This window comes from Ipomoea triloba, chromosome 2, assembly GCF_003576645.1.
Source record: "Ipomoea triloba cultivar NCNSP0323 chromosome 2, ASM357664v1".
NCBI classification, from domain to species: domain Eukaryota; kingdom Viridiplantae; phylum Streptophyta; class Magnoliopsida; order Solanales; family Convolvulaceae; genus Ipomoea; species Ipomoea triloba.
This window is the reverse complement of record NC_044917.1, coordinates 3,907,830-3,934,796: the sequence shown is the minus strand read 5'-3', so window position 1 is coordinate 3,934,796 and position 26,967 is coordinate 3,907,830. Positions and strand designations below refer to the sequence as shown.

The window sequence follows — 26,967 nt, the reverse complement described above, 5'->3', positions numbered from 1 at the left end:
ACTTAAGAGGACTGCCCTTAGCTTTCATGGTGATTGAACCTCAGAGCATGCATGCAATGCACACTTGAGCCTACCTCACTCCCATCACTTCTTAAATCCAACACACGATGTTCTTCAGGGTATTGCTTCTTTTAATTTGTTGGCTATGCTCTATAAATCATTTTAATTCAAATGTTAATTTTAGTTTTGATATTTCAACTTTTTCACTTTGGATTGTCGGGTTAAAAATTAACTTGATTTAATTTAATTTTAAATTATTAAAAACGTCTCTTGAGAATGCTCTAATAATACGTACGCCCCAGCCCATATAAAATCACTTTTAGTAAGGCTTAAACTCGAATTTTGAGAACCTAATTAATCCCTCTTTGTCATACTAGGTTAAGAAATCACAGACAAATGCTTGATCATTTGTTTTTAGCTTTATCGTCTTTGTATGTTTCTGGGAAAGGAAAATGACCAATACTCTATATCTGAACTAAAAAGTAAATAAAATTCTTGTAGCAGACATCATGAGTGTGACGTGACCAAAATCTGTATTTATATCGTGAACATAGTTACAACTCCATAAAAGCGACTGTTCATAACTTTTGTATATTATATTGAATGTTAGTTACAACAACATTGCATTTATATGTATACTTGATACATTGTCGATGTATAATGGAACCAAAAGTATATTGTATATATTCATCAAACAGTATTTGAACTCCAAGTGTCAGATGAATCTTTCCTCGTACCTGTTTGCTCCTGTGTCGTTGAACACTCCAGTTTGTAATCCAAACCAGCTCCATATTTCCAGGCCTCAAGCCTCCGCTTCCACTCGTATCTCATCTTGGCCGGGAAGGTGTCTATCAATGGCCTGACAGGATAACCACAATTTCCCGACACTAAGGATAAACGAGCTAAAGCAGAAGAGGCTGATGTCGATGTCAAAAACCAGATATTAAGGAATTGAAACATTATCGTGTGTTACCTAATTGCAGGGTCGAGGTACGTAGACAGAAACGTGTAATATCCCAGCATGAAAAAATGCCCGGACCAGTCAAGAAGCACTGGAATTCCAACCTGGAAATCAGACCAGAAAGATGCCATTTATCTATTGTGTTTTCTTGAACGTTATAAAAGCAACAAGAGCATTATTAACGACAAAGCAATGTAAAATACACCTGCTTGAATATCGATGGAAGAATTTGAGGTTTAGTTAACATTACTAGGCCTAGTGTCTTGACTAGTGGCCCGAACTGTATAACATCCTGTATCGGAACAGATTAACAGAAACAAAAATTAGTTCTCTAATCCTTGTAGAAACGGAATTCTAAGATCAGGAGAAAGGGTGAGCCTCCGATCCTTACCTGAAGGAATGGTCTCAACACAGGATCCCCGAGTCGCTGGCAATTCATCATGACAAATAAAGCTCGGTACAAGGATGAGCAAAAACATGTCCCAAGAAAACATAATTGAGATCGACCTACCTGCATGCTTCGGAAATTGGAAAAGAGGAGATCATTAATGAAATCCGGTGGGACATCAGAGTGCTTTTTTGCCGACATTGCCCTTTGAAATAGCCATGATGCACTTAAGTTGGGCTGTAAAACAATAACTGCATTACGATTTACGATGATGGCACTATAACACACATAATTGTTTATGCAGTACGAAATCTGACCATGTAAGGATTCAACAGCGACAAGCTCTGAGAATCCAGAAAATCTTCATCAAGTGCTTCAATTATGCCTTGTTCCTCAAAACAATCGAAAAATAAGCAAGTTAGAAGCCTAATCTGATAAATGATAATCCTTCCAGACAGCCATAATTTTATTTTGTTTGCTTAAACTGATAAGACGGATCTGCAGTTATGCTAAGAGACCTTGTACCGTTAGTTAATCTACCAAGGTGTCGAGTCAAACTCCCAAAACCACCAAAAGAAACAGGTGACTGTATGCCACTTGCATCTCCAAACTGCAAATAGTTTTAACTCTGTAATCCATTTGATACGTGAGCATAATGAATTTTGGCTTCAAAAGACTAGAACAGTGTAAGGTAAAAATACCTGTAGAACACGATCAAACGCTGCTTGCAGAGGGCTGCCAAGTCCACCAACAAAAAAAGTGAGAATGGAAAGTGTCAGCAAATAACGGTAACTAGTAACAAATGTCACAGCATAGAAATTATCTTTTTAAAAAATACTTTGCATAAGAAACCGACAAAATGAACGATCTCCTTTACTAGGTCCTTGGCCCACATAATGCTATATGGGAGAAGGGAAAGGTTCATATAGATCTCAAGTATATTTACCTATCACGATATGTTGGGAATATGCCAAATATAACTCTTAAGATCTCCAGACTGTCAAGAGACACCCCCTATAAAGTTTGAAAACAGCACACGTCAGAGGTTCAACAACTCCTAAAGAAAGAAGGGCAGCCAATGCGGAAATTGTCTTTTAGCATAAAATGCATAAACTTTTAAGACATTGTGACAGCAAGATGGAACTTCACTCATTAACGGCAATAAATTTTGTTGAATAAATCACTCAAGAGTTGTCTTTTAACTATAAAGTTGCATGTATTTTAAGTTCTATGACTAAGAACGCATTTCTTGCATTAAGAGGAACATTTTTTCTAACCGAAATTGCTATAAATAGAAGATTTTCCAAAAAACATGTTCATTATATGGCGTATTATTACCCACCGCTTGATTTGCAAAAACATTACTACAGGACAACACAAATACTTAATTTATAATGATTACTTTTCACCTGATAGCTCGGCATCAAGTCCCAGTAGTCCTCAAGTAACTCTTCCAGTTTCGGACATCCAGGTTGAGGGTCAACATAAGTGAACATGTAAGTAGTTCGGTCCATGGAACCTGAGCCAGCAGGAAATGCCTGCAAATTGTCAGAGTGAGCAAGACTGATGAAAGAAGATCATTAAACAATTTTTTAGTGCCCACGTTATCGGGAACTAAGCACTGAAAAGCCTGAAAATTTCTCCGACCTCCCAAAAGTAATGCACTTTTGATTCTCCAGCTTCCTTGACAGAAGCACTGCTGAATATAACATCACTTGTAGAGTTATCTTTGAATCCACGACAGCACGTACCAACCACCAGGCAAACACCGTCTGGTCTCCTTCCACGTCTAATCTAACATAATACTTAAACATCAAAAGCCATTTAAAGCCACTAGGCTCAAACCATGCAAAAACTTCAGGACAACACAAAGAAAGACACAATAGAAAAATCAACATTATACAGTAAAGTGATTGAAAAATGTTTCCATAAGAAAGGACAATCGCTAATGTCTTTATTATGAGTTACGTATTCCCTCACTATATTGCATATTCCCAAGCCTGCAATTCATAATAGATAATGATGATCTATTCCATGTATTGTTCATGGTTGATGGATGGAGAAACACCAAAACTTGGAGAGTTGGAGGTTTAACATAGACATTGCAGATAATTCACAGATGAAAAATCACAAGCAAAAATTTTCACCTGTTTTACAATAGGAGAAAAGTTCCCCATTGCATCAATAATGAGCCGTGATGACAAAACCTTCCCCTCATCTAAATGCAAAACCTATGATATAAAAGATAAATACAGTTGTATGAGGAATTAAGCCAAAAATGTTTTAAATGATAATGTAAATCACTTTTTTTTTACTAAATCCAGATTTTCACAAATTTTTGTCCATTTAGAATATAAAAATTACTCCGTATAAGTTTTCTATATAGTAATTTGCGATCTATTAAATCAAACAATCAGATCTTGTATGGATGCCTCTTGTCATAACGCTATCATTTGACATTTTATTACACATTCCAAATTCTGAAACTTCAGTTGAATCCTCAGACATTATAAAAATTTTGCTTCTTATTCCTAGTTTTATATCCTTTGAACTCAACATCCTTTTCCTGGTCATTGGTTGAATACAAACAAAAAAACATTAGGGGTGAAGAGAGAGAAAAGACAGACAATATATATCATTTGAACACTAAATAATTGAGGCTACACTCTGAGTTAAAATGTTCCTTATTCAATTCTGAGTTAGTAATCTTACCACTCCATCCTCATAAACATTTATTGTAGACACACTGCAACCCTCAAAAGTGACACCTCCAAGGGAATCAAAGCGCTCTTTCATAATCTGTACGAGCTTTGAGGGCCTACAATTACAGAGGTGCAATAAATAAAATTTCAATTATCTTATAGATGAAAAATATAATTACTGATAACCTCGTTTTTTTTTTTTAATAAAAAACTATTAAGAGCCACACAGTCCACACCACGGACAAACGCATTAAAGAATTGATAGAACTATTAACCCCATAAGCAAAACTGAAAACTGTGCCTTATAGAAGAATGTTACTAATGTTGATATACAAGCAAATAATATATACCACACAAAAATACTATTATCTTTGACAGCACAATATTGATAATAAGACCTAATATATTTCATAACACTAGTAAATTCTGTCAGCAAAAACTTATCATTAAACTTCATCTCATAGTTCCCATCAACAGAATTAAGTTTCTCTATAATATGAGAAGAATATACAACAGTAAATTCACAAAGGTGACATTATAGCTATTGTAAGGCTGGTTGATATGAAGTCTTATCAAGTCATATATGATAATAATAACGAGAAAAAAGGATAAATGCATTTTCTCCCAGTTCAGTGGTAGGAGTATAAAATAACACAATGTGAGAGAGTCTTTGTGGAATAACAGGATACTTGACTTACGAAATACCAAGGTTGAGAATGTCATTGACCCAAATGTCACCCCTTCCTTCAAAACCACATCTGTTCTGCAGAGTAAACAAAATCAAATGTAGAAGAAAACATATGTAACAACCTACCAAATAGCCAAATATTATGAAAGTTCTGCTTCAAGCCTAGATAATTTGATATCACTTAAACAGGCATCTAAAGGAATTACAAAGTAGCCAACCACCTTACAACCTCCCCCAACCTAACTAATCCTGTAAAAATGGAAAACCTATTGGAGGAAGAGATGCAAGATTTGGGAAGTGCTAAGAAATCAAATGCCACAGAGCATAGTCTTTTGCTTTCATTGCAGACAAAGCTCACATTGGTGTTTTTTTCATCCTATTTTGGGAAGGATAAATAATAAACTTGCAAGTGATAAACTTTCTTATGCCGAAAGTAATATGGAGAAAGACTCATACTGCTTAAAGCTAATTAGAATTCCAAGTTCAGGATAGACACATAGATACCTGTATTGTTATTTGCTAATGTTTTCAATGATATCACATGAACTTTCAGTTAATGACCCCCACTAATATCAGGAATAATAAACGTACAGGATTGTAACTGGCAGCAACAGCCCTTTCTATGTCATCTTCTGTTAAGATACCAGCTTCTACCAGTTCCAGTAGCTCTTTCCTTGATATATTCCATTCCTGATCTCTCTGTTCATCAATTACCCAAAAATCAAATACTTATCATCTAATATTAAACCAGATGGTTAGTTCTTCACTAAACAATTAGATATCAAATCCCACAAAATGATCAGTAGAAGAATAGCATACCCCCTTCAAAACATTCCTTTCCACAATTCCAACCTGAAGACCTTTGGAACTCAATGCAGTGGCAATAAAGATCCCCAAAGTACCTCCACAAACCACCACATCAAACATCTCCAGAGATTTTCCACCAAGTTCAGAATCCTTATAGGACCCAGACACTGTTGAAACTACTTGCCTTGGTACCTGTGTGACTGCTGCATATATGCAATTTCATTTCATATAAAAATCACACCTTGAAGGTAACCACAGCCAAAGCTAACCACAAAATTACAAGTTTCAACCGGAGCTATTTATTAGCCTTCTTAGTTTGAGTCATTCAGCTATAGGCAACCTCACCCTAGGCTTGTTTACCACGGGGTACACACCCTTGGTAGTGGGTGCGGGTTTCACTCGTCACCCAAAGAAAAAAGAAATTCACACATTGCCACATAAAACATTAAAAAGTAAACCCAAGTGAACAATTATACAGTCACAGCTCTAAACCTTGTGAAGCAGAGCAAATGTCAGACCAAAGCTGATCCAATCTTTTCAAAGCATTATAAGAGTATGCGCCACCAGCTCCGCCCACCTCTCCACTCACAGCTATGCTTTTCATTATCCTCTACAAGCCAAGACAGAAGCTTTATCATCACCCGTGGTACCCGGAACAAAGCAGAGTGCAGAGAAATACAGTACTTCAAAGTACTCCGTACACTTTTACAATAATAACAATACAGTTATAGAAAGTAGGCGATTTTTCCAATTTCCAGTGGTGAAAAGAAAGAAAATTAAAAACATGCCTCGGTTCTGGAAGGAGTGGCCTGTGCTATGATAGAATTGCTCCTTTTTCTGATATGTGGTGATGGGATTGAATAAAAAGGGAATTGGAAGACTCCATTTGTAGTACTAGTAACAATCGGCTTAAGCAACATTTTCATGGCGACTCAGTATCAAGATTGAGTCTTTCAAAGTTTCAACCTTTCAACTCGCCCAGCTTCTCATTAACTCTTCTTTGGACCCAAGCCACGGCAATTGGGCAATTCTCAACACAAAAAATATGAGAAAAAGCGCGAGACACGTCTCTACTATATAGCGGCACTTGAGTCGCACGTGTATGGTCCGAGGCTGGAATCTTTACTCGTGTGGAACCAGTAGGCTGTGATTTTAGAGGCTCAACAGGCGGTGATTTTATCAAACACTTCCCTCTTCTCTTTTCTTTCCAGGCAAAAAAACCCTCGCTCCAAGCTCTGGGTTCGGCTCGGATTCTGCGTAGCAACTGAAGGCGTTTCAACCTGGATCGAAAAGCGTAAGCAATGGTAATTCTTTGCACATCTCCCACGTATGCATTTTAGAAATTCCCCCCAGATTTCTTGAATTGAATATTCCCTAGCATATGCGAGCTGCTTCTAGGTTTCTAATCAAATTAGAGATGAATTTAGATCGAAAGGGTATAAATTCGATGAATTGGGAACATATATGGGAGGGTTTTTATATGGATTATCATGTTCGTGTGTAAAAAAACAGTATTTTTTTAGTAATACGAAATGGTGAATATAAGTTTTAATTTCTCAGTTTCTTTGTCAATGGCTTTGCTCTCGAGCTTCAAAGCTAGGTTCTTTATGTTGATGCGAGGCCTAAAATGGTCAGTAGTATCATATTATCAGTCTGTGTTGAGATTATTTTCATCTTTTTCAGAAAGATGGAGAATTTTTAACGTTGAAAACATGGTGAGGTATAGGGCAATTGTGAGATTCTTCTCCACATAGATTAGAAGTTCACTTTTTGTCCTTAAGTTATAATTGAGTTGTAAATTTTGTCTTTTTTATTACAAAACAGCAAGGATAAAATATGCAGTGTCAATTATAATTAGCTTATGGATGAGAATTGAGCACAATTCAATAAAAGAAAAAAAAAAGACAAAATTTGCAATGTAATTTATAGTTCAAGGACAAGAAGTGAGTACGACTAATAAGTAGAGACAAATCCTACAATAACCCTATATTTCCTTTAATGTTTCATGTGTTAGGATGGTACGTAGGTCTATAATAAGCCAAGAGCATAAAAGGGTTGGGGTTGGAATCTAACTAGGAACCTTGTGTCATTGAGAGGTCTTGACCGATTGTATAGGTAATGGTGAAAATATTGGAACTGACGAAATAACTCACGATTTACTTTCAGGGGGGATTATGGAAGTTTAGGATTAGTATTGATATAATAATGTATTTTCTTTATATATATATATATATAAAAGCATGAAAGGGTCTAAGTGGATGTGGTGTATTTACAATATAATTGAGCTAACATGGATAAGGAGGGATACTTTTTGTGTTTCCTATGTACATGATAATGTATTTTGTTAACTGATTCATGCACATGATAACCTCTAGGTCTAGGAGAGATGATTTCATGGTCCCCACTTAAAGCTTATAATTTGTTGGAAGCCTAAATTAGAATGTGTGATTAGTTCACATAGTGCATTAACAATTTTCTCTGATCTCTATTGGAAGTGGAAGAGATGGGCACTGTATAAGAGCCTATGGTTGCTAAAAGATTCATTTTTCTGATGAGAATTATAAAAATGCAAAGATCTTGAATCTCATCTTTTTCCTATGAGGACCATACAAAAATCATTCTTGTGTGCAGTGACCCATCCTTTAATCTTGTGTTTTTTTTTTTTTTTTTTGTGTGGTTTGGAGACTGTATAGTGGTTTCATTTTAACACACTTTGTATAAACAGGCCTTGAGTATGTGTACGTAACATCTTTTGTCATTAATATATTCGTATTTTTTATTCCAAAAAAAATAAAAATCACAGCACCTTAGACAGTTAGACTTTAGTATCATCTATTTCTCGGATAATGGTTTAAAAAATTACTTCAATTTGCAAATAATGCTCGTGAAGCATATAGCTATGGACACTGAAATGATGTCATCTTGATGACAAATGTGAAGAAGGACCAATGAAGACTGAGTGGTGAAAGATGCTGCAACTCTTATTCTCATTTTGTCTAACCTCTAATTTGCAGTGATCACAAAACATTTAATTAGTAGGAAAGAGAAAACATCTACTTTTTATTTCATTATATATATGATAGAATCATTTTGTTTTAGAATTCTAGCAACTAGAAGTCAACGGTTGGATTATATAATTCGAATATTACATATATTAAAATTTCTATTATTTAACACAATACATTTTTGTTGTAAAAAGGGAAATTTATAGTTATTGTCCGTATGTGTGCACTGGGTAAACTTCGTATTATGGCCCTAGCTAGTCGGTCGGTAATGACCACAATAAGGTAAATCAATTTATATTCCGCATAGCTGACTAGCTCAAACTAAAAAAGTCAATAAGCCGTTCTTGCTAGGAGTCCTTGTAGCATTGTGGTTATGAAGTTAACAGCTTGACCAATTTGTGATTAATTTGATAAATTTACAGGCAATTAATGAATCACATGTTACATTATTGTTGTTATTGTTATTTTGAAGGAAACATGTCACATTATTAATTAAATATTTAATAAAAACAATTTTTATCTTAAAAACATTTTAATTTTTAATTTATTAATTCAACAATTCGGGTAAGACTATGATGCAAATTCAGAAGTTTGAATTCGAATGTAATCCATTTGTTAGCATTTTCTTTTTCGATGCACGCTTTATACCTAAACTATTATTCATTCTTTTTGCCATATAAAAAGTGATACTTATACTGTCAAAAGAATATATTTTCACAATTTCACTGGCTAACCAAACAAATAAAAAGAAAAAGAAAAAGAAAATGACACTTTTCCCCTAAATTATATATTTATAGTTTTTTTTGCCTTGAATTATTCATTTATTTACATTAGTCTATTCAATTATTTTGAAAGTGACATTTTTTCCCTCTCTATTAAATGAGCTTTTGGATTGTTAAAAATAAGGACAATCTAATGTATCAAAAAGAGAGGGGGCGGGAGGGGAGATAAACAAAAATACAGGGGATAAAAAAAAATACAGATGACAAAACAAGTATTTCAAGTTACTTTCTTTTTCAAATAAATTATTACTTGTATATGGAAATAAGAATAAATGGTTTTAAAAAATAGACACCATTTGCAAATACTATAATTATTATAGTTTTAAGCTAATGCTGTATTCAAAAAAAAAAAAAAAAAAAAAAAAAAAAAAAAAAAAAAAAAAAANAAAAAAAAAAAAAAAAAGCTAATGCTAGTAACAAAATTAAGTCTTAAATACAAATTTAACAATAATGAATTATTTGTGTTTAAGTCTTAATTCTATTGCTAGCATTAGTTTAAAATTATAATTATAATATTTACAATTGATTTTTCTTATTTCTTGAATTTATTGGGATTCCCACCATCCCACATATAAGCAATAATTTGTTGGCTAAGAAAAATAAATAAAATGTCTATCTTGTGCTTAATTTTAACAATCTAAACACCCATTTCACATAAAGGGGATGGGGGAAGGGGGGGGGGGGGGCATTTTAAAAATTTTTTTTTTTTTTNTTTTTCACTTTCAAAATAATTGAGGGGATAATATGGATGCATAAATAATTTAGGAGAAAAATTGCTATAAGCATATAATATGGGGATGCAATTTTTCCAAAAAAAAAAAATTGAAAAATAAGTGGGTCACAATTAAAATTAATAATATGATCATTCAATATGCTAATAAGTCGAAAATAAAATGAATGTTTATATAGTTTAAAAAAAAAAAAAAAAACTTCTCAAAAAAGTTGGGTGGATAAAACATGATTCTCGTACTAAAAAGTCACGAGATTTATTATTGTCAATACTTTCTTGGTCAAGCTCATTGCACATCATCTTTTTAGTATTGTTGACTTTCCGTGTTTACATTTTTAAAGCTACAATGCAATAATAATGAACTGAGACTGATTATTAGTTATAATTGGAGTATAAATGCTTACAAAATATTTTGATAATATTTTTAGAACATTTAAATAGAAATGGAGATGATGAACGTCAAACTTAGATTTATTAAGAAGTTAATATCTAATTTAGTCTTCAATTATAGTGGTTATTTTTTCTATTTAGTCTAGTTCTTGATTCTAACAGCCGATGACTCAATCAAAGTCATGAATCCAATTAAGCACCCAAAAAAAAAACGTTTAGAACTAAATCGAGAAAAATTACTATAGTCATTGACTAACTTGGGTATTAACTCATTTATTAAGTTCAACTTGTCTACTTGAGATAATCAACATCTCAAAAGTAATGAAAAAATCATTGTGACACTTTGGTAAAATTATAAACTACGTAGTGCATTTAATGTTATGTAAATGTACACCAAGTAATATTATAAAGTATGACTACTGAAATGCAAAAAGTATACCGAGCAATACTACAAAGTACATATAATAATATGTAAAAGTGTAACCGTTTTGAGTGCATTTTTATATATCATCATATGCACTTTTTAGAGTCACATATGCTAAGTGATAATGGGATGCATTGTGTTTTGTTCATTGCACTTTTAATGATAACAGGTTTAAAATATGTACTAAAATGTCACAGTATTTTATAATTTTTTTCTTATTTAAGAGTGTTGATCATCCCACATTGATGATTATCTAACATTAATCCCTGATTTTTACCGTAAGACTTGTTCCACTTGATCATATATATTAAGTAAATTCGGGAAAATTTTTAGCACAACAATTATCATTTTTACCTCCAACTTTTTCCGTTTTATTTGTTGCACTGCGTTTTTAATGCGCCGTATAATTTTTTGGAATAAAAGTCAAATAGACTATTCGATTACACATCAAACTCACACAAACTGTAATTAGATCCCTAAAAACATAAATTTATGCAATTCGATCTAAAATAATCTATTTACTTTGTAATAGATTGACTTGGTGGTTACTTAATTTAAAAACATTTTTTTTAAAAATAGTATTTTAATAAGTTAAAATAAAAAATTATTTAAAATAAATAAAAAAAAAATCACCCCCTCATATACCTTTGTCCCCGTTGAAGATGAAGGTTGGTTCTTTGTCTTTGGCGGAGATGAAGGCACAATAGGAATTAGATTATTATTTTTTAAAATAATAATAATTGGGTCATCAAACACATCAAATTCATGCAATTCAACATAAAATGGCGTATTTACTTGCAATAGGTTGACTTGTCAATTATCGAATTTAAAATTATTTTTTAAATAACATTTTAATAATTTAAAATAAAATAATTATTAAAAATAAAAACATAAAACCCCACCCACTTCATCTGTCTTCGTCTCCGTCAGAGACGAAGAAGGTATCTTCATCTCCGGCCATGGAGACGAATGCTGATTCTTTTTTTTTTTAATTATTTAATTTTTTTAGCACTATTGACTCTATTACAATATAATATTTGGAGAGCCACAGATGTTACATCTAAGCACAAGGTGTTTAGAAAATAATTATTAAATTTTAAATTATTAAAATAATATTTTAAAAAATATTTTTAAATTCGGTAACCTCCACGTCATCATATTACTCAATAAAGCATTTTTGGTTGAACTGTATGAATTTGTGTTGTTCAATGACCCCAATTACAATTTTTTATGTGTGTGTGTGAGAGAGAGTTTGATGGCCTAATTGTAGTTTTGTGTATAATTGGATGACTTATTTGACTCTTATTCCTTTTTTTTTTTTAGTTAATTTCATTTTTTGTCCTAGATTTATATGCGACATTCTACTTTTAGTTTTTTTATTTTATTGTTTATCAAGACATCCATATTGGTCCTAATATTTTTGTGTCATGACCATTTTGGTCCTCACTCAACAAACATATTTAAATAACATTAAATACGAGGACATTTAAGTTTTTTTTTTATACAAACTGAGTTGATCCACTATATTTTTATTTAAAAAAGAATCTCTAATTCATGGCTAGAGTTGCCTTTTTCTTCAATTGAAATCCGCGCCTCTGCAGTAGAGCATCCACAACCTGAGGCTCCGCAACAGTGGAATGATACATATAAATTAAATCTATGACCAAAATATAAATTAACACTTAGAACTTAATATATTAAAATGTACTCATATTTAATGTCATTTAAACATGTTTGTTGACGAATGATAAAAATGGTCATGCCACAATAATCTTATGATCAATCGAAAATGTCTTGAAAATAAGGGATTAAATGTTAAATGTGACCTATAGATCTATAATTTAAAATGGAATTAACTCTTGTTTCTTTCTTAATTTTAACCTCACAATATTTATACTCATAATTTCTTTAATTCAAGTTTTATTTTTCAAAAAATAATTAATGATTCTTTAAAAGTAGTATTTGTTATATACTTTCTCAATTATTTGTAGTCCAAAGAATTAATATCCTACTATCGGAGTTCAATCCTCATACATAATTATTTATTATTGTCGTTATTTATTTATTTATTTATTTATACTATTTTGCCTTTATTGATTCATCTTACCACTAATCTGGTAAGAAGTCGCAAAAATTCATCAAAATGCTGGGCATTTTTATTTATATAGGTATGTAAATTCTCTCCCACATGCAATATTCAAAAAAACAAAAACAAAACAAACAAATGAAGTTACATTGTTTTTAGTACAACACAAAAAGGAAGTGGGGGAAAACTACAAACTACAAGAAAAGTATTTTCACATTTTCTTTTGAATATAATGAGAATTTGGAATAGATACAAACAGTCGAAAAATACCTTTCAAATATTCTCTTGATAAAGTCTAGCATTTTTTTTTACCAAATTAATGTTAAGATTTCAAGCTTCAATTCCGTTTTAAGGGAGGTTCATCCAATTACAAGTGGTCAATCATAGTAGATTTAAGATGGTCCGATTATCTATATGAGGAGTGTTAATAACTAATTTTTAAAAAATAGAAAGAAACATATAAATTTATAAGATCATGAGCTAAACTAATTAGTAAGTTGAATTCAATCTTTTTCATATGGTTTGACCATATATGTGCATTACAAAAGTGTATCCGGTTGTGAATTTCAAAAGTGCACATTATGTTATGCAAAGTAAACTTCAAAAATTATTAAAAAAAATATACTTTTTTACTTTTGAGTTGCACTTTTAATTACATATTATACAGTACATTTTGTTTGTATGGTGCACTTTTGAAGTTGCACTTAGACAATTAGACACCTGTTTGCACTCGATGTGCACTTGGATCGTTCTCAATCTAGGACGCAGTGCATAACATGTGTGCATTATATTTACATTGTACTACGTGTGTACATTGTGTTATAGATGTCATGCACCGTCCACTAATCTAGATAGAGAGCACAAATTAATTATCAAGTTCACATGTTATTTTTTTCTTATATTAATAAAATCACCACAGACAAAAAATTTTACCCAGTCCATACATCATTTTCCATTTTTCCTATTCAGAAATAGTTAGTTGTAGAAACAAATGAGAGAGTCAAAAAAACTTCAAAGTGTGGGCCAAATATACAAATGTCATCTCACTGGCCCCCACGCAACCACATTTCGTTGCTGAGATACTCCTGCCGTCCTGCGATGCTATGAGCTAGCTAGTGATATCAAAGCCCCACAAAGCATTACCTTTACTTATTTATTTATTTTATTTCAATGGATAATAAAAACAGTGCCCTATTACACTTTCCAAAACTATAAATATTCCCAATTTTTATTTTGTTCTTTTTAAATCTCGTGTATATTATTACACTTTCAATAAAATTTGCTACTATATATTTGGTTTATGCAAATTATCTTAAAGTGGACTCTAGGTTAAACCCACTTAGGTAGGTAGCTATTACAGAAATAAAACTTAGTACTTTCAAAAATCAAGTCAACTATCTTACTAACTTGACTAAAAGTTTGATACACCTTATTTACTAGGTGTTAGAGTAAAGTAACAATACATGTAAAGTTAGCATGGTTACAATATCATAGTCATGTTCTAAACCAACTAATTCGAAAGATCTCAATCCTACCACATAAGTTCGTCTAATAGTACATATTTGTCGTGTTAACTATTTGAAACGCATTAATTAAGGTCAAATTTATATTTTATTTATTTGTATGAAAAATTACAGAGAATGATATAAAACTACAACAGTTAAGACTAAAGAGATTTATATTTATTTTAACTTAAAAGTATGAAAGATGTACATACATTTTGCCACATATAGATGTGAATATCAAGAAATAAATTCGGGAGAAGTAAATAGTTAACATTTTTATTTATTTATTGTGCTCGCAAAAGTATGAAGGGTGGGCAGGAGTGCAAGACAAGGTTAATAACTCCCGGTTGATATCATAGCAGCACAGTAAAGTTTATCCAGAGATTTAACCCTGTTCAGCCAACACAGATAAATAAAATAAAATAAAATAAAAAGGATTACTATAAGTATATAAATAGGCAGAAAGAAAATAAAAAAAAAGGTGGTTTGGATCTACTCACACTCACACACACCTCTCTTTCTTTCTCTCTCTATCTCTATCTGAACTCAACTCTTTCTCTCTACCAAACGAAAGAAAAACAAACAAACAAAAAAAACGAGTGAGCTTTCCGCCATGAGAATAAGGAAGCATGCGAAGGTGTCACCTCTCACGTACGCCGCCTCGTCCTTGAAGCCCGGAGCCCTTCTTCACGCTCATATCTGCCACCTCAATCAGTCGCCGTGGGACGTCATCACCTTTCCTCCGGAAGAACAAGAGGAAGAAGGTTCGTCGTCGATGTTGCTTCCTCCTGCGGCGGCGCCGCCGCCGCATAGCTTTCTGGTTAGCCAATCAATCTCTTCTATTCCTGCTTTTGTTGTCCGCTTTTTGCAGATCCGCTACTGGACATTTCGTGGTTTTTGCTTTTTTTCTTTGTTGTTTGGTGTGGTTTGGTTTATCTTCTTTAGGGTATTCTGGAAACCTCTCTTTAGGGTTCAGGAACGCCACCAAATCTCGCCGTTTCCGTCGTGTTTTCCTGCCTTTTTAGTCGATTCCTATCATTTGTTTTCTCTGTTTCGCCCTATTTCCCCTTTATAGCTCTTATTATTTTGGTTTTTCTCTTCGTTTTTCATCCATAAATTTCTGCTTGCAGTTCGATGGATGCGAAAGTTATCCCCCAAATGGGAGTTTTAACGATTCTAATGAAGCTGTTCAGAGGTTAGTTCCGGCGGCGTTGAATCAATTTCAGTTATTTCGTTCCTTCTTTTCGACATTTTTTTCTGGTTCTGAGACGATATTTAGGGTTTTACTATCGAGACCCATTTCCGATTTATTTCTTTACGGTTTATCATAATTTCTCGATTATATGAGATTTAGCCTGCACTGTAATGCTCTATTGCCGGATTTTTCTCAGTCCCGATTCCGCGATGTTCTCGCCGGGGTGGGATTATTCCAACCGTATCGCGGCGGCGGCCGGTTATACCGCCGCCGAAGACGGCGCGGCAGAGGCGGAGGAGGCCACGATTTTGTGCTGTAAGACGGACGGGAAGGCGTGGCAATGCAAGAGAGAGGCCAAAGACGGCCACACCTTCTGCGACCACCACTTAGAGCAGCTCAAGCACTACAACAACTTGGCTCACCCTACCAGGACGGCCGTGAAGAAATCCGAGAAACAGACGCCACCTCCGCCTCCGGCGGACGACTCCGCAATGACAACCCGCTGCCGCCGCGCCCGACCGAAGAAGCCCTCGGTGTCCACCAATCCGTACGAATTATATTACTACACCGGCTTCGGCCCGCTCTGGGGCAAGAAAAGAGGCTCCGGGAGAGCAAGCGGCACAACGAGTAGCAGCGCCGCCGCCTCCGAGCATGATCAACGCAACGGAGGAAGCTCCTCCGCTTCGGAAATGGACGACATGGACGACGGGGAATTCGACTATGTGGAAGACGAATACGAGGACGACGAAGAACACGAGTTGGATGATGGCAAAAGGAAGAAAGCCCGCAAACCAATTAAAGCAAGATCCTTGAAGTCACTCATGTAAGAACACAAATCCCTTAATTTCCCATTATCTCTAATTTCAATCTTTGCTAATATTGTCTATTGTCTTGTAAACTTGTAATGCTGAGACATTTGCATGATACATTGAATTTCAAATCCTTAATTTTTCCGAATACTGTGATTAAGGAACATAATTAGCTCAGAAAATGGCAAATATATATATGCATACGCATACATGGCTGCATAATAATCATATTTTTTTAGGGTTGGTTGTGTGAACATGTTAAGTGCTGCTGTGGGTAAGAATAGCTTTTCAGAAAGGGTCACTGACTCACTGGAGAAAATATATGGGGGGTATTACGTGAAATACTTTAATAGGATGAGGGCTATTTTTGTAATTTAATCGCTCGATTGCTTAAAACTGGATTATTCCACGTAAATTCTTAAATCGTACCGGATATTTCATTTTTGGAATTCGTGGAGCCGTGGAGCAGGTTTTTTTTTTTTTTTTTTGAATTAAAAATACACATTTTTAAAAAAAAAATCAGTATATGTTAAAAAAAAAAAAAAGAAGAAGCTAATTTTAATTCAAAATATAATTTAACCTATGTTTAAACATATTAATATTAAAAAGTCTTGAATTCTCTCATTGTCTTGGCTAATAAACTAAAGGATGAGTCTTCTGTGAGATGAGTATGATCAATATGGAAATGTAATATTTATGTAAAAAAAATGTTATATTTTTAAATCGAAATATAATATTTAGGGGTTGAATAGTTATTTATGAGAAAAAATGTAATACTAAACATGGATAAATTGATTGATTGTTATTTATGAGTAAAATGTAATATTAAAGGTTGAAGAGTTATTTATGAAAAAAAATTGTAATACTTATAAAAAGCTTAGCTCGTCACGAAGGATACATGAAGCAGTCTTATAAGATACTAGATTTCGCTTGAAAAAAAAAAAAAAAAAAACATTGAGTCACATGAAACAGATCAAAAGTGCAATTAGTTAACAATGCCAATTTAACATTGGTTTGGCTATTATACATCACTTTTGTTGATCATGTGCGGACTAAAGTGTAAATAATTTAGCGTTAGGAGCACTGATTGGTGACAATGGCGACATGAACAATCTTTGTCAATCTATCAGTCACAATGATAGTGCAAATTTTAGATGAAGACCACCATGGATGATTTGGAATGTCAAATCTAAGCATCCTACCATTAGTGAAATGTCGCACTAATTAATTGCTATGCATGTATATAAATTATAAAATAAAAAATTAAATTATATCTTCATCACTACTTATAACTTTTGATGTAGTGATATATGCTTAAATCTGATAGATCTCTATGTCCAAATTTTTGGACAAGAAGCCAAGTGTATGAGTGTTTTTAAATTTTTACGTAAAGTAGGACCAGTATCAATTATAATAGTAATAGTAATTTTTTTTAAAAGCTTTTTACAAATAATCTATTACCACAGTCCACATCATAAAAGGGATAGTGATTAACTAAAACAAATATGCAATCGAGCCATTTAACTCAAAAAATATATATAATTAACTCCATAAACAAACAAAATTCGTGTAATTGGATAAAAAAATCTCTAGGTTAATTTTATTTTTAAAATTTTAATTATTTTTTATCAAATTTAAATATTTATAATAATACAAAAATCAAAATCACCCCTACAAAGGGAAGAGACAGTCTACCGGGGGCAAAGCAACAATCTTTGTCTCTGGCTAGAGACAAAGGCGAGGGGGTCGGTTGGGTTTATTATTATTATTATTTAATTGTTTTTTTTAAGCAAAATGGCAAAATATTTGATTAACTTAAGTCAAGATCCAGAAACGAACTAAATAAGGAAAAGGGACCGAAAAACAGCCCATACAACCACACTTGGACAAGGTCTCCCGGGCTAAGAGATGGGAGACCATGTTCGCAAACCGTTTAACAAACAAAAAGTAGAGATTGGAAAATGCTCTAACTACTTCTCTAATATCATTAGTGATGAGATCGAAAGACGACATCATGGACTGATGTTGGATACCGTTCACCATTTTCATGCAATACGTCTCAACTTGAAGACCATCCAAATTAAGCTCCTTCAGCCACTTTAATGCCTCCTGAACAACAGTTACTCTTCTTTTTTTTTTTTTCTTTAAATAAAGGTCAATCATAGAGAATAGATCATTTTTACCCAATTATACGAATTTAGCTTGTTCATACAATTAATTGTAACTTTTTAAAATTAAATAACTAATTACATTTTCGTGTGTAATTTAATAATTAATTTGACCCTTAACCCATTGAAAATGGATCTGTGATTTGTGTATGGCAAAGAGCCACAACCAAAAGTTAAGTGTCATTTAGCGGCGTTGGCGTCCCAGGCCGTGTCGGCAGTTACATGCAACATATGTATGTGGTCGAACGTTCACATTTTTGGAAATACAATGTTTTGTAATTAATGTGTGGAGGTTAAATTAATTAAGGAATCACTTCCGATTCCTGGTTCAACATCTTTTCCTCCCATTGACTATAAATAGGAAAAGAGCCTTTCCCATTTTGCTCTAAACACTTTCACTTTTCTTTTTCTCCTACCTTTTCAAATTTTTCCAAAGGACTATATTGTCTTTGGAGTATATGAGGGCAAAAAGGACACAACATGGCTCTGCCATTATCACCAGTTAATAATTAGTGTGATCCTATTATTTTTTTGGTTACATAATTATAGTTAATAAGGGTAATATAATAACACTTTTAGTTTCTTAGTTAAATTTATAATATAAATTGTTATCAAATTCGTGGATTTAATTAATTTCCAACTGTTGTCACTAACACGTCACTCAAGGTCGAGCCTAAAAAAACAATGATCATGTTTAATAGTTGAATTTAGACACTTTTTATTATATAAGTGTAAATATAAAATTAAAATGTAATACTTTATTTATTTAAAAAAAAAACTTTTTTGCCAAAATAGAATGCATAAAATATTCAATAATAAAGAAAAATACATGTCAAAATTTAACATTAAAGTGGCATTCTTAATGCATATATTTAGATACAAATCATTCACCATATTTTTTATATCAGTTCTTCTAAAATTTCATTTTCAATGACATCTAAAACTAATATATGAATTTGGGGGGTGAGAGGAGGAGAGGAGAACTGGGGGCCTTATGTTGTCGCATTGACCGCATATGGCCAAGACCTATCTTGACGCAACTTAACAAAGTTTTAAATTTAATCGCTTAAGAATGAAATCTATCATTTTAATAATAAATCTACATTATGAATAATTAAAAGAGTAAAATTACTATACATTACAGATTTAAAGGATAAAAATGTCATTTTTCCTAGTTAGTATTTCATGGTGCATTTGATTGGGGATTTCAGTGATGTGAATTATTTGTAATGGGACTTTGATATTTGTTAGGTGGAAATATTTTAGTCGAAGGTCCAGTTTTGGCTTTGGCCTGAACTAGCGGTAACAGTTCAGGAATTAGCTAGTTCCAATCTGATTCTTGATTTCTGAAGCTTTAATTTTTAAATTTTATAGCATCTTTTTGGAGTATTGTACAGATCAGCCATGTTAGTCTACGGTCTACCATAATCAATCCAGGAATAGTGTGTTACGATATCAGATCAAATCAAACTATCAGATCTCATGCGGACAAATGCCAATCAAGATGATAGGCTTGATAAACTGATATATATATTTGTCTCACATTAAATAAATATGCGAGTTTAAACGCAGGAGCGTTGCCTCTTTTGCCTCCTCTCCACATCTTTGTAATCTAATTATTCTCACGCTGCAGCCTGCATGTATCTCCCACCTGGCCTATGAGCCGCCGCCACCATTACCGAAAAATTGATGCTTTAAATTAATTCTTATAATTTGTCTTTGCGTTGCTAACTAGGGCGGAATAAAGCTACGATTACATAGATCTCAAAGAGATGTTCGGGTTTAGGGGTGGCCTGTTGGGTGTTGAAATTTTTTATTTTTTTTAAAGAGGAACTTTGACTCACTTCCAAGTCTTCAACCACCAATATTAATAATGTAACACCAACTATTCCACCACTAGTCTTATTATTCCTAGCATATGCTGGTAATGCACAGGTTTTGTCCGATGTTTAGTTGGACTCGGGACATGTATAATAATATAACTAATTGGGATTGTGTTTGCATACTTTAAATTCGCAGATATCTATCCAGTTATCTCGCCTTATATTTAACACGTTTTGCAATATTGAGTCTACTCTTATATTAGGTGTGCCCCTTTATTTTTTTCGACCACATAATTAAATTCTTATATTTTGAGTGTCTGCCTAGTAGTACTTAAAAAATGATAAAATTAATCTCCATATTTACTATAATTTAACATGTATCTAACTTAGAGCATTCTTAAGAGCATCACATCAATGATTTATTTTGGGTTTTTAGAATAGTGTTCTATGACATCGAAGAAAGAGAAAGGAGGAAAGAGAAGGTTGTGGATCATCTCCAATTGAGGGTGTTTGGAACATTGCCTCCATTTTTTAAATGATTGTTGCTGTGTGCATTTCGTGCACAATCTAGGCACGCGGGACAACTCTGGTTTTTTTATTTTTTAAAAATCATATTTGTTTTATTTTTTTCTTCCCCTTCCATTTTCTATTTTCTAATCAAACTTACAAAAACCATCAAAAATCACAAAAAAAAAAAAAACTATTAAGGATGCTCTAATAGTAGGGTTCTTTTGTGGGTCTTTAGAAGTTTTTGTAAATGTGATTATGAAAGAGAATATGAGAGGATAGATAAAAAGAGGAAAAAACACATTACAACTGATTAAACAAAATAATAATAATAATTAGATGTCAGGCGTCAGCTCCCATGATGCGCTTCTTGTGTTTGTCACGCACAGTTTTCGTGGCGAGAACATTAAAGCTGTGGGTCCCACTTTCTGAAATAAACTCAGCTCTTGCAGATGGAACCCTCATCTTCTCTCTCTTCCTTATCTCTCCTCCATGTTGACATTGTTACCATAAAAAATCGTGAATATTCAACAGATGTGGATGCTCTTAGATCATCCCATTGAGACTTTTTAGCTCAATTTTTGAAAAGAATTACTTATGATGAGGAGAAGGAGAAAAATCTTTAAATTCATACTATACACACTCTTTCGCGAAGGCGACCAACAACTGGGTCGCCTTCTTCAAATAATGCGACCATTTGTTGCTCGTCGATTTTTCTCCAATGATGGCTAATCGCAGTTTAATAACAACTAGTGCTGATCAATGACATTTTATTTACATATAAATTAAATTTATTTGATTAATTTTAATAAGTTAGTTTAATTATATTTTTCCAAAATTTAAAAAGTTCAATTACACGTTGAAGGGATGCATATGCGTCCGAAAAGTTATAGTCCGCATTGGAATAGAACCCTGCCTTTCCGGCCCTTCTCCAACGCCTTCTCTCTCTCTCTATCTTTCCAGATGCTCTTCCCGATTAACCAGCATCTAGGGTTTCTGCCTGTCTACTTCCGACTACTTCATTTCCATTTTCTACTGTAACAATCATATCTCACCTGATTGCTTTCTCTCTCTACAACGCACTCTCTTTCTCCTTCTCTATACTCTTGACCCTTTTCTTTTGAGTTCGGACTGAGCTTAAACAGCAGCTGCGATGGCGAAGACGAAACCCGGGAAGAAGGACCTCGACTCTTACACCATCAAAGGCACCAATAAAGTTGTCAGACGTAAACAATCAAAACACTTCTCTACTCTTAACTCTCTCCGATGAGCTAAATTTTCGATTTTTATCTTAAAGCCCTATGCTTTTTGTTATATACACGTATTGATTGATATGACTAAAATTTGGGCGAACATGTAGAATGTATATTTTTTGAGCTATGTATCGATTTCTTGGCCTATTTAGTTGATTTTGGATTGCTTTTCATTTCTATCAGGTGGATTGAATTTTATTTCTATTTTTATTTTGAGGATTATTAAGGGGTAAAAGCATGTGTTTCTTTTTCAGCTGGGGATTGTGTATTAATGAGGCCATCAGATTCGGATAAGCCCCCATATGTTGCTAGAGTCGAGAAGATCGAGGCTGACCACCGGAATAATGTGAAGGTGCGAGTGAGGTGGTACTACCGCCCTGAGGAGTCCATGGGCGGCCGCAGGCAGTTTCATGGAGCCAAGGAGCTATTTCTGTCAGACCACTTTGATATTCAGAGTGCACACACAATTGAGGACAAGTGCATTGTGCATTCTTTCAAGAACTATACCAAGCTGGAGAATGTGGGCCCCGAGGATTACTTCTGTAGATTTGAGTACAAAGCTGCTACTGGAGGGTTCACTCCGGACCGCGTAGCTGTGTGAGTTTCTCATCATCCTACTGCTAGTTTAAAAAAAAACTGTTATGTTAAGTGGAAATTTGAGGCAATGCTACTCTGCTGACTAGTGACTACTCTCATCTTTCTAAAGATATTGCAAGTGTGAGATGCCATATAACCCTGATGATCTCATGGTACAATGCGAAGGATGCAAGGACTGGTGAGAAAATTGTTTTCCGTTTTCATCTCTATCTTTACAGTTCAATGCAACAACTTTATGTACCTTTCCTTTTACAGATGGTATTATGGTTTGTGTGGGGAGAACTGATTTGGGTGGCTAGATATTTGCTGCATTTGAGAGGAAAGAGGGAAGGGAATTGCATAGTGTCATCTTATATCCTGTTTTAGAACAAAATTAATTTGGTCAATAAACACTAAAGAAGCTTCCATTGGCATAAAGGTCATTAAGATTGAAGTGCCATACATGGCTTATCTCTGTTTGTTTTCCCATTGTTTCTTCACTAAACCAACAATTTTCTACAATATGTGCACACTGATGACTTCAAGAAGTCAGTTATCTGAATGAAATTCTCTTTGAAACACTTCTTTGTGGTTCAAGACCACAATTAGAAATTAATTGTTCGTCTATTTTTGCCCAGCATTAAAAGAATATAGTCAATATACCCCCTCCCTTAAAAAAAGGTCTAGTATAGTGTATACACTCATTTTAAGAATAGTGGAGAAAAGTTTATAATTTTCCTCTTGCCCATAAAGCCCTAGATAACTTTTGACTTCTAGCTACACTTTGGTAAAGATGAAGTGAGAAGGTTAATGTAGGATAGTAGAATTGTTTTTGGTGTTTATTTTAGGAAATTAGACAACATTTTTGGGATGTACTAAGGAGGAAATGTGAGCTAATCCAATCTGGAGAAGAGTGGAGGTCAACCATTAAACCTAGCAAGGACTATCCAAAAATTTAGAGAAAGGGAGTATGAGCTAATGAGAGGACTCCATATTTTATATGCACTTAGGCTTGATTGCTATAGATGGCAACAGGATCACTCTCTTCAAGGTTTATCATACCTAAAAAAAGCTACGGTATCGTAGAGCTCTCTGAGTTTAACTATCATAGAGTTCTTTGCCGTTTACTAAATACGATGCTCATTTTTCTTCTCTTGTTTAACAGAATTTTAAACATTTCAGGTTTCATCCCTCCTGTATGGGTATGACCATTGAGGAAGCAAAAAAATTAGCACATTTCTTGTGTTCAGACTGTTCAGCAGAAGAGGAGGAACCTAAACGGCCGTTGAACTCATTTCATGGACCACCATCTATTGAGCAGAAGGTGAGACTACATACTTCACCATAATAAAGTTTCATTTTTTGCAGTTTTTTTCCCCCTAAGAAGTTGTTCAGCTTTGTACTAACAGCTTAGTATTAGGGGTCTGGAAGTAGGGTTTTTAATTGAAATATGGGACTTAAAGCCAATTTCCTTGTTATACAAGTGTTTTGCTTGAAGATGAGTGCGCTTTTGTTGGATAAAGTGAGGATGTCCATCAGTCCATGCAATGTGACATAGGGCTATCATATTTTCTCTTGATAGGTTGAAACACTTGAAAAGGTTTTCTATCCTGCTTTCCTATGATCCTCTTCTCCTAATTATTGTACAATGTCGTTATATAAAATGTCTTCTTGAGTTGCACTCTCATAAATCATTAACTTATATATGGTGCTGGTTATGATGCTAATTGATAACTATGATTTTGCTATTAAAAACAAGGTAATGCCTGATTAAACCACCAGAGGACTAGTAAAAATCTATAAAACAATAAACAGGAAAATGATTGCAGCTGCATCATCCAGCTAATCATCTCTAATAAAAAAATCTGCAAGAGCCATTATTGTTACTCCTTTCCCATCTCCCTTTGAATGTTGGGCGATGGCTTTTGAAGCAATTTGTCTTAACAAATATGACCAGTTGCACACTCATGTTTATTTAAAGTTCTAGACCCCAATCTCTGGCCTATAAGATATGAACTCAAGACTTGTATTTGAAAGAACTGATGATTTGGATTGTTTCCTCTCCTGTGGTAGTGAATATTCAATGAGAGAAATTAAGATAAAACAGAGAATAACATGGTTGTTGGTTAATCCTTAGAAAGTTGCAATTAAGAGAGGAACAAATGGGGTAGGTTGAGCAAATGTAGATTTAGTTTTTAGTTTGCTATTTATATGCAATGTTGTATAGTAACATAGATAGATAATATGTATCTATATATGTGTGTCAGCATGTGCTGGGACTTTGCTGTTAGAAACTAAAGAAAATTGAAAGTTGTTTGGTCTCTTATCTGCCTTTGATTGATACAATTGTAGGTGGAGACAAAACGCAGAAAGAGATGAATGAATGAATGAATGAGCAGCGAGCAGAGGATTTTACTCTCCAGCTTTGCTCGAGTATTGTTGTATTCTGGACATGTACAGTGCCGAGAAGATACTGACTGGCTTATCAACAAGCCAGAGGCTGTTCTTAATTTATAATGGCGACTTTGTTAATTTATAAAATGTGTTTTGACTAGACTGGGATACAACTCCAGTTCATACTCCCCCATTGACTGTTATTCTTGTGACCTAAAAGAGGGAATAGCTGGAGATTGCATTGCAGAACACAAAGTGGAGCAGACAGTTAACTGTTACAGACTTACAGGTCTCTCTTTCGTTTCTTCTTTTTGGTTGTATATAAATATTTAGCAGTAGAGGAGGCAGCTGCAGTGGCGCCCCAATGGCGGAAATGTCAGCATTCTCCTTGCTGCCTTGCTGCTTCATAATAGAGATTGCAGGGAGAAGAGGGCAGACATTGAGGACAGTAATGACAGCAGGAATTACAAAACCCGGACAAGAGATAATCAGGGTCAGATTCTGTGTTTTGTATCTAAATCATGTTTGATTATGTGGATCACATTGGTCCCAGGCCATCTTGAGCTTTTTTTGGATCTGACCAACACCAAACACCCATCAATTTCACTACATTTGACAAGTTAATGATTAACAGAAACATGCTTGAATGCATAGGTTTAAATTCCAGAATGGAGTTTCAGACTTTCAGGGGTTTATTGATATTTCCAATTACCTTCATTTGCCTACCAGAACTTCACATTCTCAAGAATCAACTAAATACATATATGGGGATAACTCTAGCCAAGACTCCAAGTTCCAAGTTCGACGGTTGATATTGTCATTATAAAGTTATAAGGTTGACTCTTTATTAGTGTTTTTTATTTAAGCCGGTTAATTATGGATAGTTTATGCTAATTTACTTTTGTGATCTTTGTTATACACCTCCAAATAATGTCTATAATGATAAGTGTTGTATGCAAATAAATGCGTGTGTGTGTGTGTATCTATATATATATATATATATATATATATGAAATTCCCTGTCTAGTCATCTCCAACGAATTGAATGAATGAATAAGGTGGGACCGGGCCAACTCGGACATATTGTCAACCAACACTTTTCCTTGGTTGGTAGCATGCCAATATTATATTTAAATATTATATATGTGTGTGGGGGGGTTGGGGGGGTGGGTGGGTGGGGGCCGGGTGCTTGAGGAATTTCAACCATGCGCAATATAGTGGTCCCTTTGCATGTGGGGTTTCTTAAAATTGGACCATAAGAAATCACACCTACACATGCAAAAGGTTAAAAAGAAGTCATGTTTTATTCCCCATTATTATGCAATCTATTGAGTGAATTTTATCATTCCTGTAAATTTATTTGCTTACCATAACAACTCCAGTCAAATGCAGCTGGTACTGGATCAGTATAATCAATGACTGATATCAGGATTTTCAAAACGTTTGCTCTATAGTCTCGCGTAATGCAGACATAAGTGCAATACGCGAAGAAAATAAGTTTTTGACATTTAGTCTTACATCCAGTGTTCTTCTCAGAACATGGTGTAAACTCTTAATCTTTGTTGCATGATTAGTTATGATGTCTTGCATCCCGTGAACTTTGAATTTTCTTGATCTCAAGTTCTCAACAAATTAAAAGCCATTAGTCTCTTCTACGCATCCAATTGGCTATTAATCACTGTTTTGTGTTTGGTGAAACTGGCTCATAACTGATCTTATCTATTCTTTTGTTCTTGCCCTCCATAATGTGTAAAACAATGAAGGATATCCTTGA

The 26,967-nt window shown here is 33.9% G+C and overlaps 3 protein-coding genes and 1 long non-coding RNA gene across 5 annotated transcripts; 3 read left to right on the top strand and 1 right to left on the bottom strand.

Annotated features, from left to right (window-relative positions):
* Nucleotides 1-516: 516 nt before the first annotated feature.
* On the bottom strand, nt 517-6,595 carry LOC116010428. Of its 2 annotated transcripts, none has more exons than XM_031249837.1 (18): nt 6,335-6,595; nt 6,039-6,156; nt 5,559-5,749; nt 5,331-5,438; nt 4,750-4,814; nt 4,062-4,167; nt 3,497-3,580; nt 2,997-3,143; nt 2,759-2,887; nt 2,296-2,363; nt 2,051-2,084; nt 1,875-1,959; nt 1,667-1,734; nt 1,473-1,586; nt 1,353-1,388; nt 1,167-1,253; nt 974-1,065; nt 517-859 (listed from the first exon to the last, which is right to left on the bottom strand). In XM_031249837.1, exons 1-18 carry the CDS (start codon nt 6,470-6,472, stop codon nt 691-693), a joined length of 1,839 nt encoding a protein of 612 aa, XP_031105697.1. In that variant the 5' UTR covers nt 6,473-6,595; the 3' UTR covers nt 517-690. The 2 variants fall into 2 exon arrangements, with proteins under 2 accessions (XP_031105697.1, XP_031105698.1); XM_031249838.1 differs by having other exon boundaries at nt 5,559-5,746.
* Nucleotides 6,596-6,601: 6 nt separating this feature from the next.
* On the top strand, nt 6,602-7,367 carry LOC116010429. Its single transcript, XR_004096916.1, has 2 exons — nt 6,602-6,850; nt 7,230-7,367. It is a non-coding gene; the product is annotated as an uncharacterized LOC116010429 (long non-coding RNA).
* Nucleotides 7,368-14,844: 7,477 nt separating this feature from the next.
* LOC116011253 (growth-regulating factor 2) lies at nt 14,845-16,620 on the top strand. Its single transcript, XM_031250799.1, has 3 exons — nt 14,845-15,288; nt 15,599-15,663; nt 15,860-16,620. The coding sequence occupies exons 1-3, from the start codon at nt 15,082-15,084 to the stop codon at nt 16,488-16,490; spliced, it is 903 nt and encodes a 300-aa protein (XP_031106659.1). The 5' UTR covers nt 14,845-15,081; the 3' UTR covers nt 16,491-16,620.
* A 5,244-nt stretch (nt 16,621-21,864) lies between these two features.
* LOC116011455 (chromatin remodeling protein EBS-like) lies at nt 21,865-25,874 on the top strand. The gene is made up of 5 exons (XM_031251020.1): nt 21,865-22,196; nt 22,478-22,820; nt 22,930-22,998; nt 23,982-24,123; nt 25,152-25,874. The coding sequence occupies exons 1-5, from the start codon at nt 22,124-22,126 to the stop codon at nt 25,176-25,178; spliced, it is 654 nt and encodes a 217-aa protein (XP_031106880.1). The 5' UTR covers nt 21,865-22,123; the 3' UTR covers nt 25,179-25,874.
* Nucleotides 25,875-26,967: the final 1,093 nt, after the last annotated feature.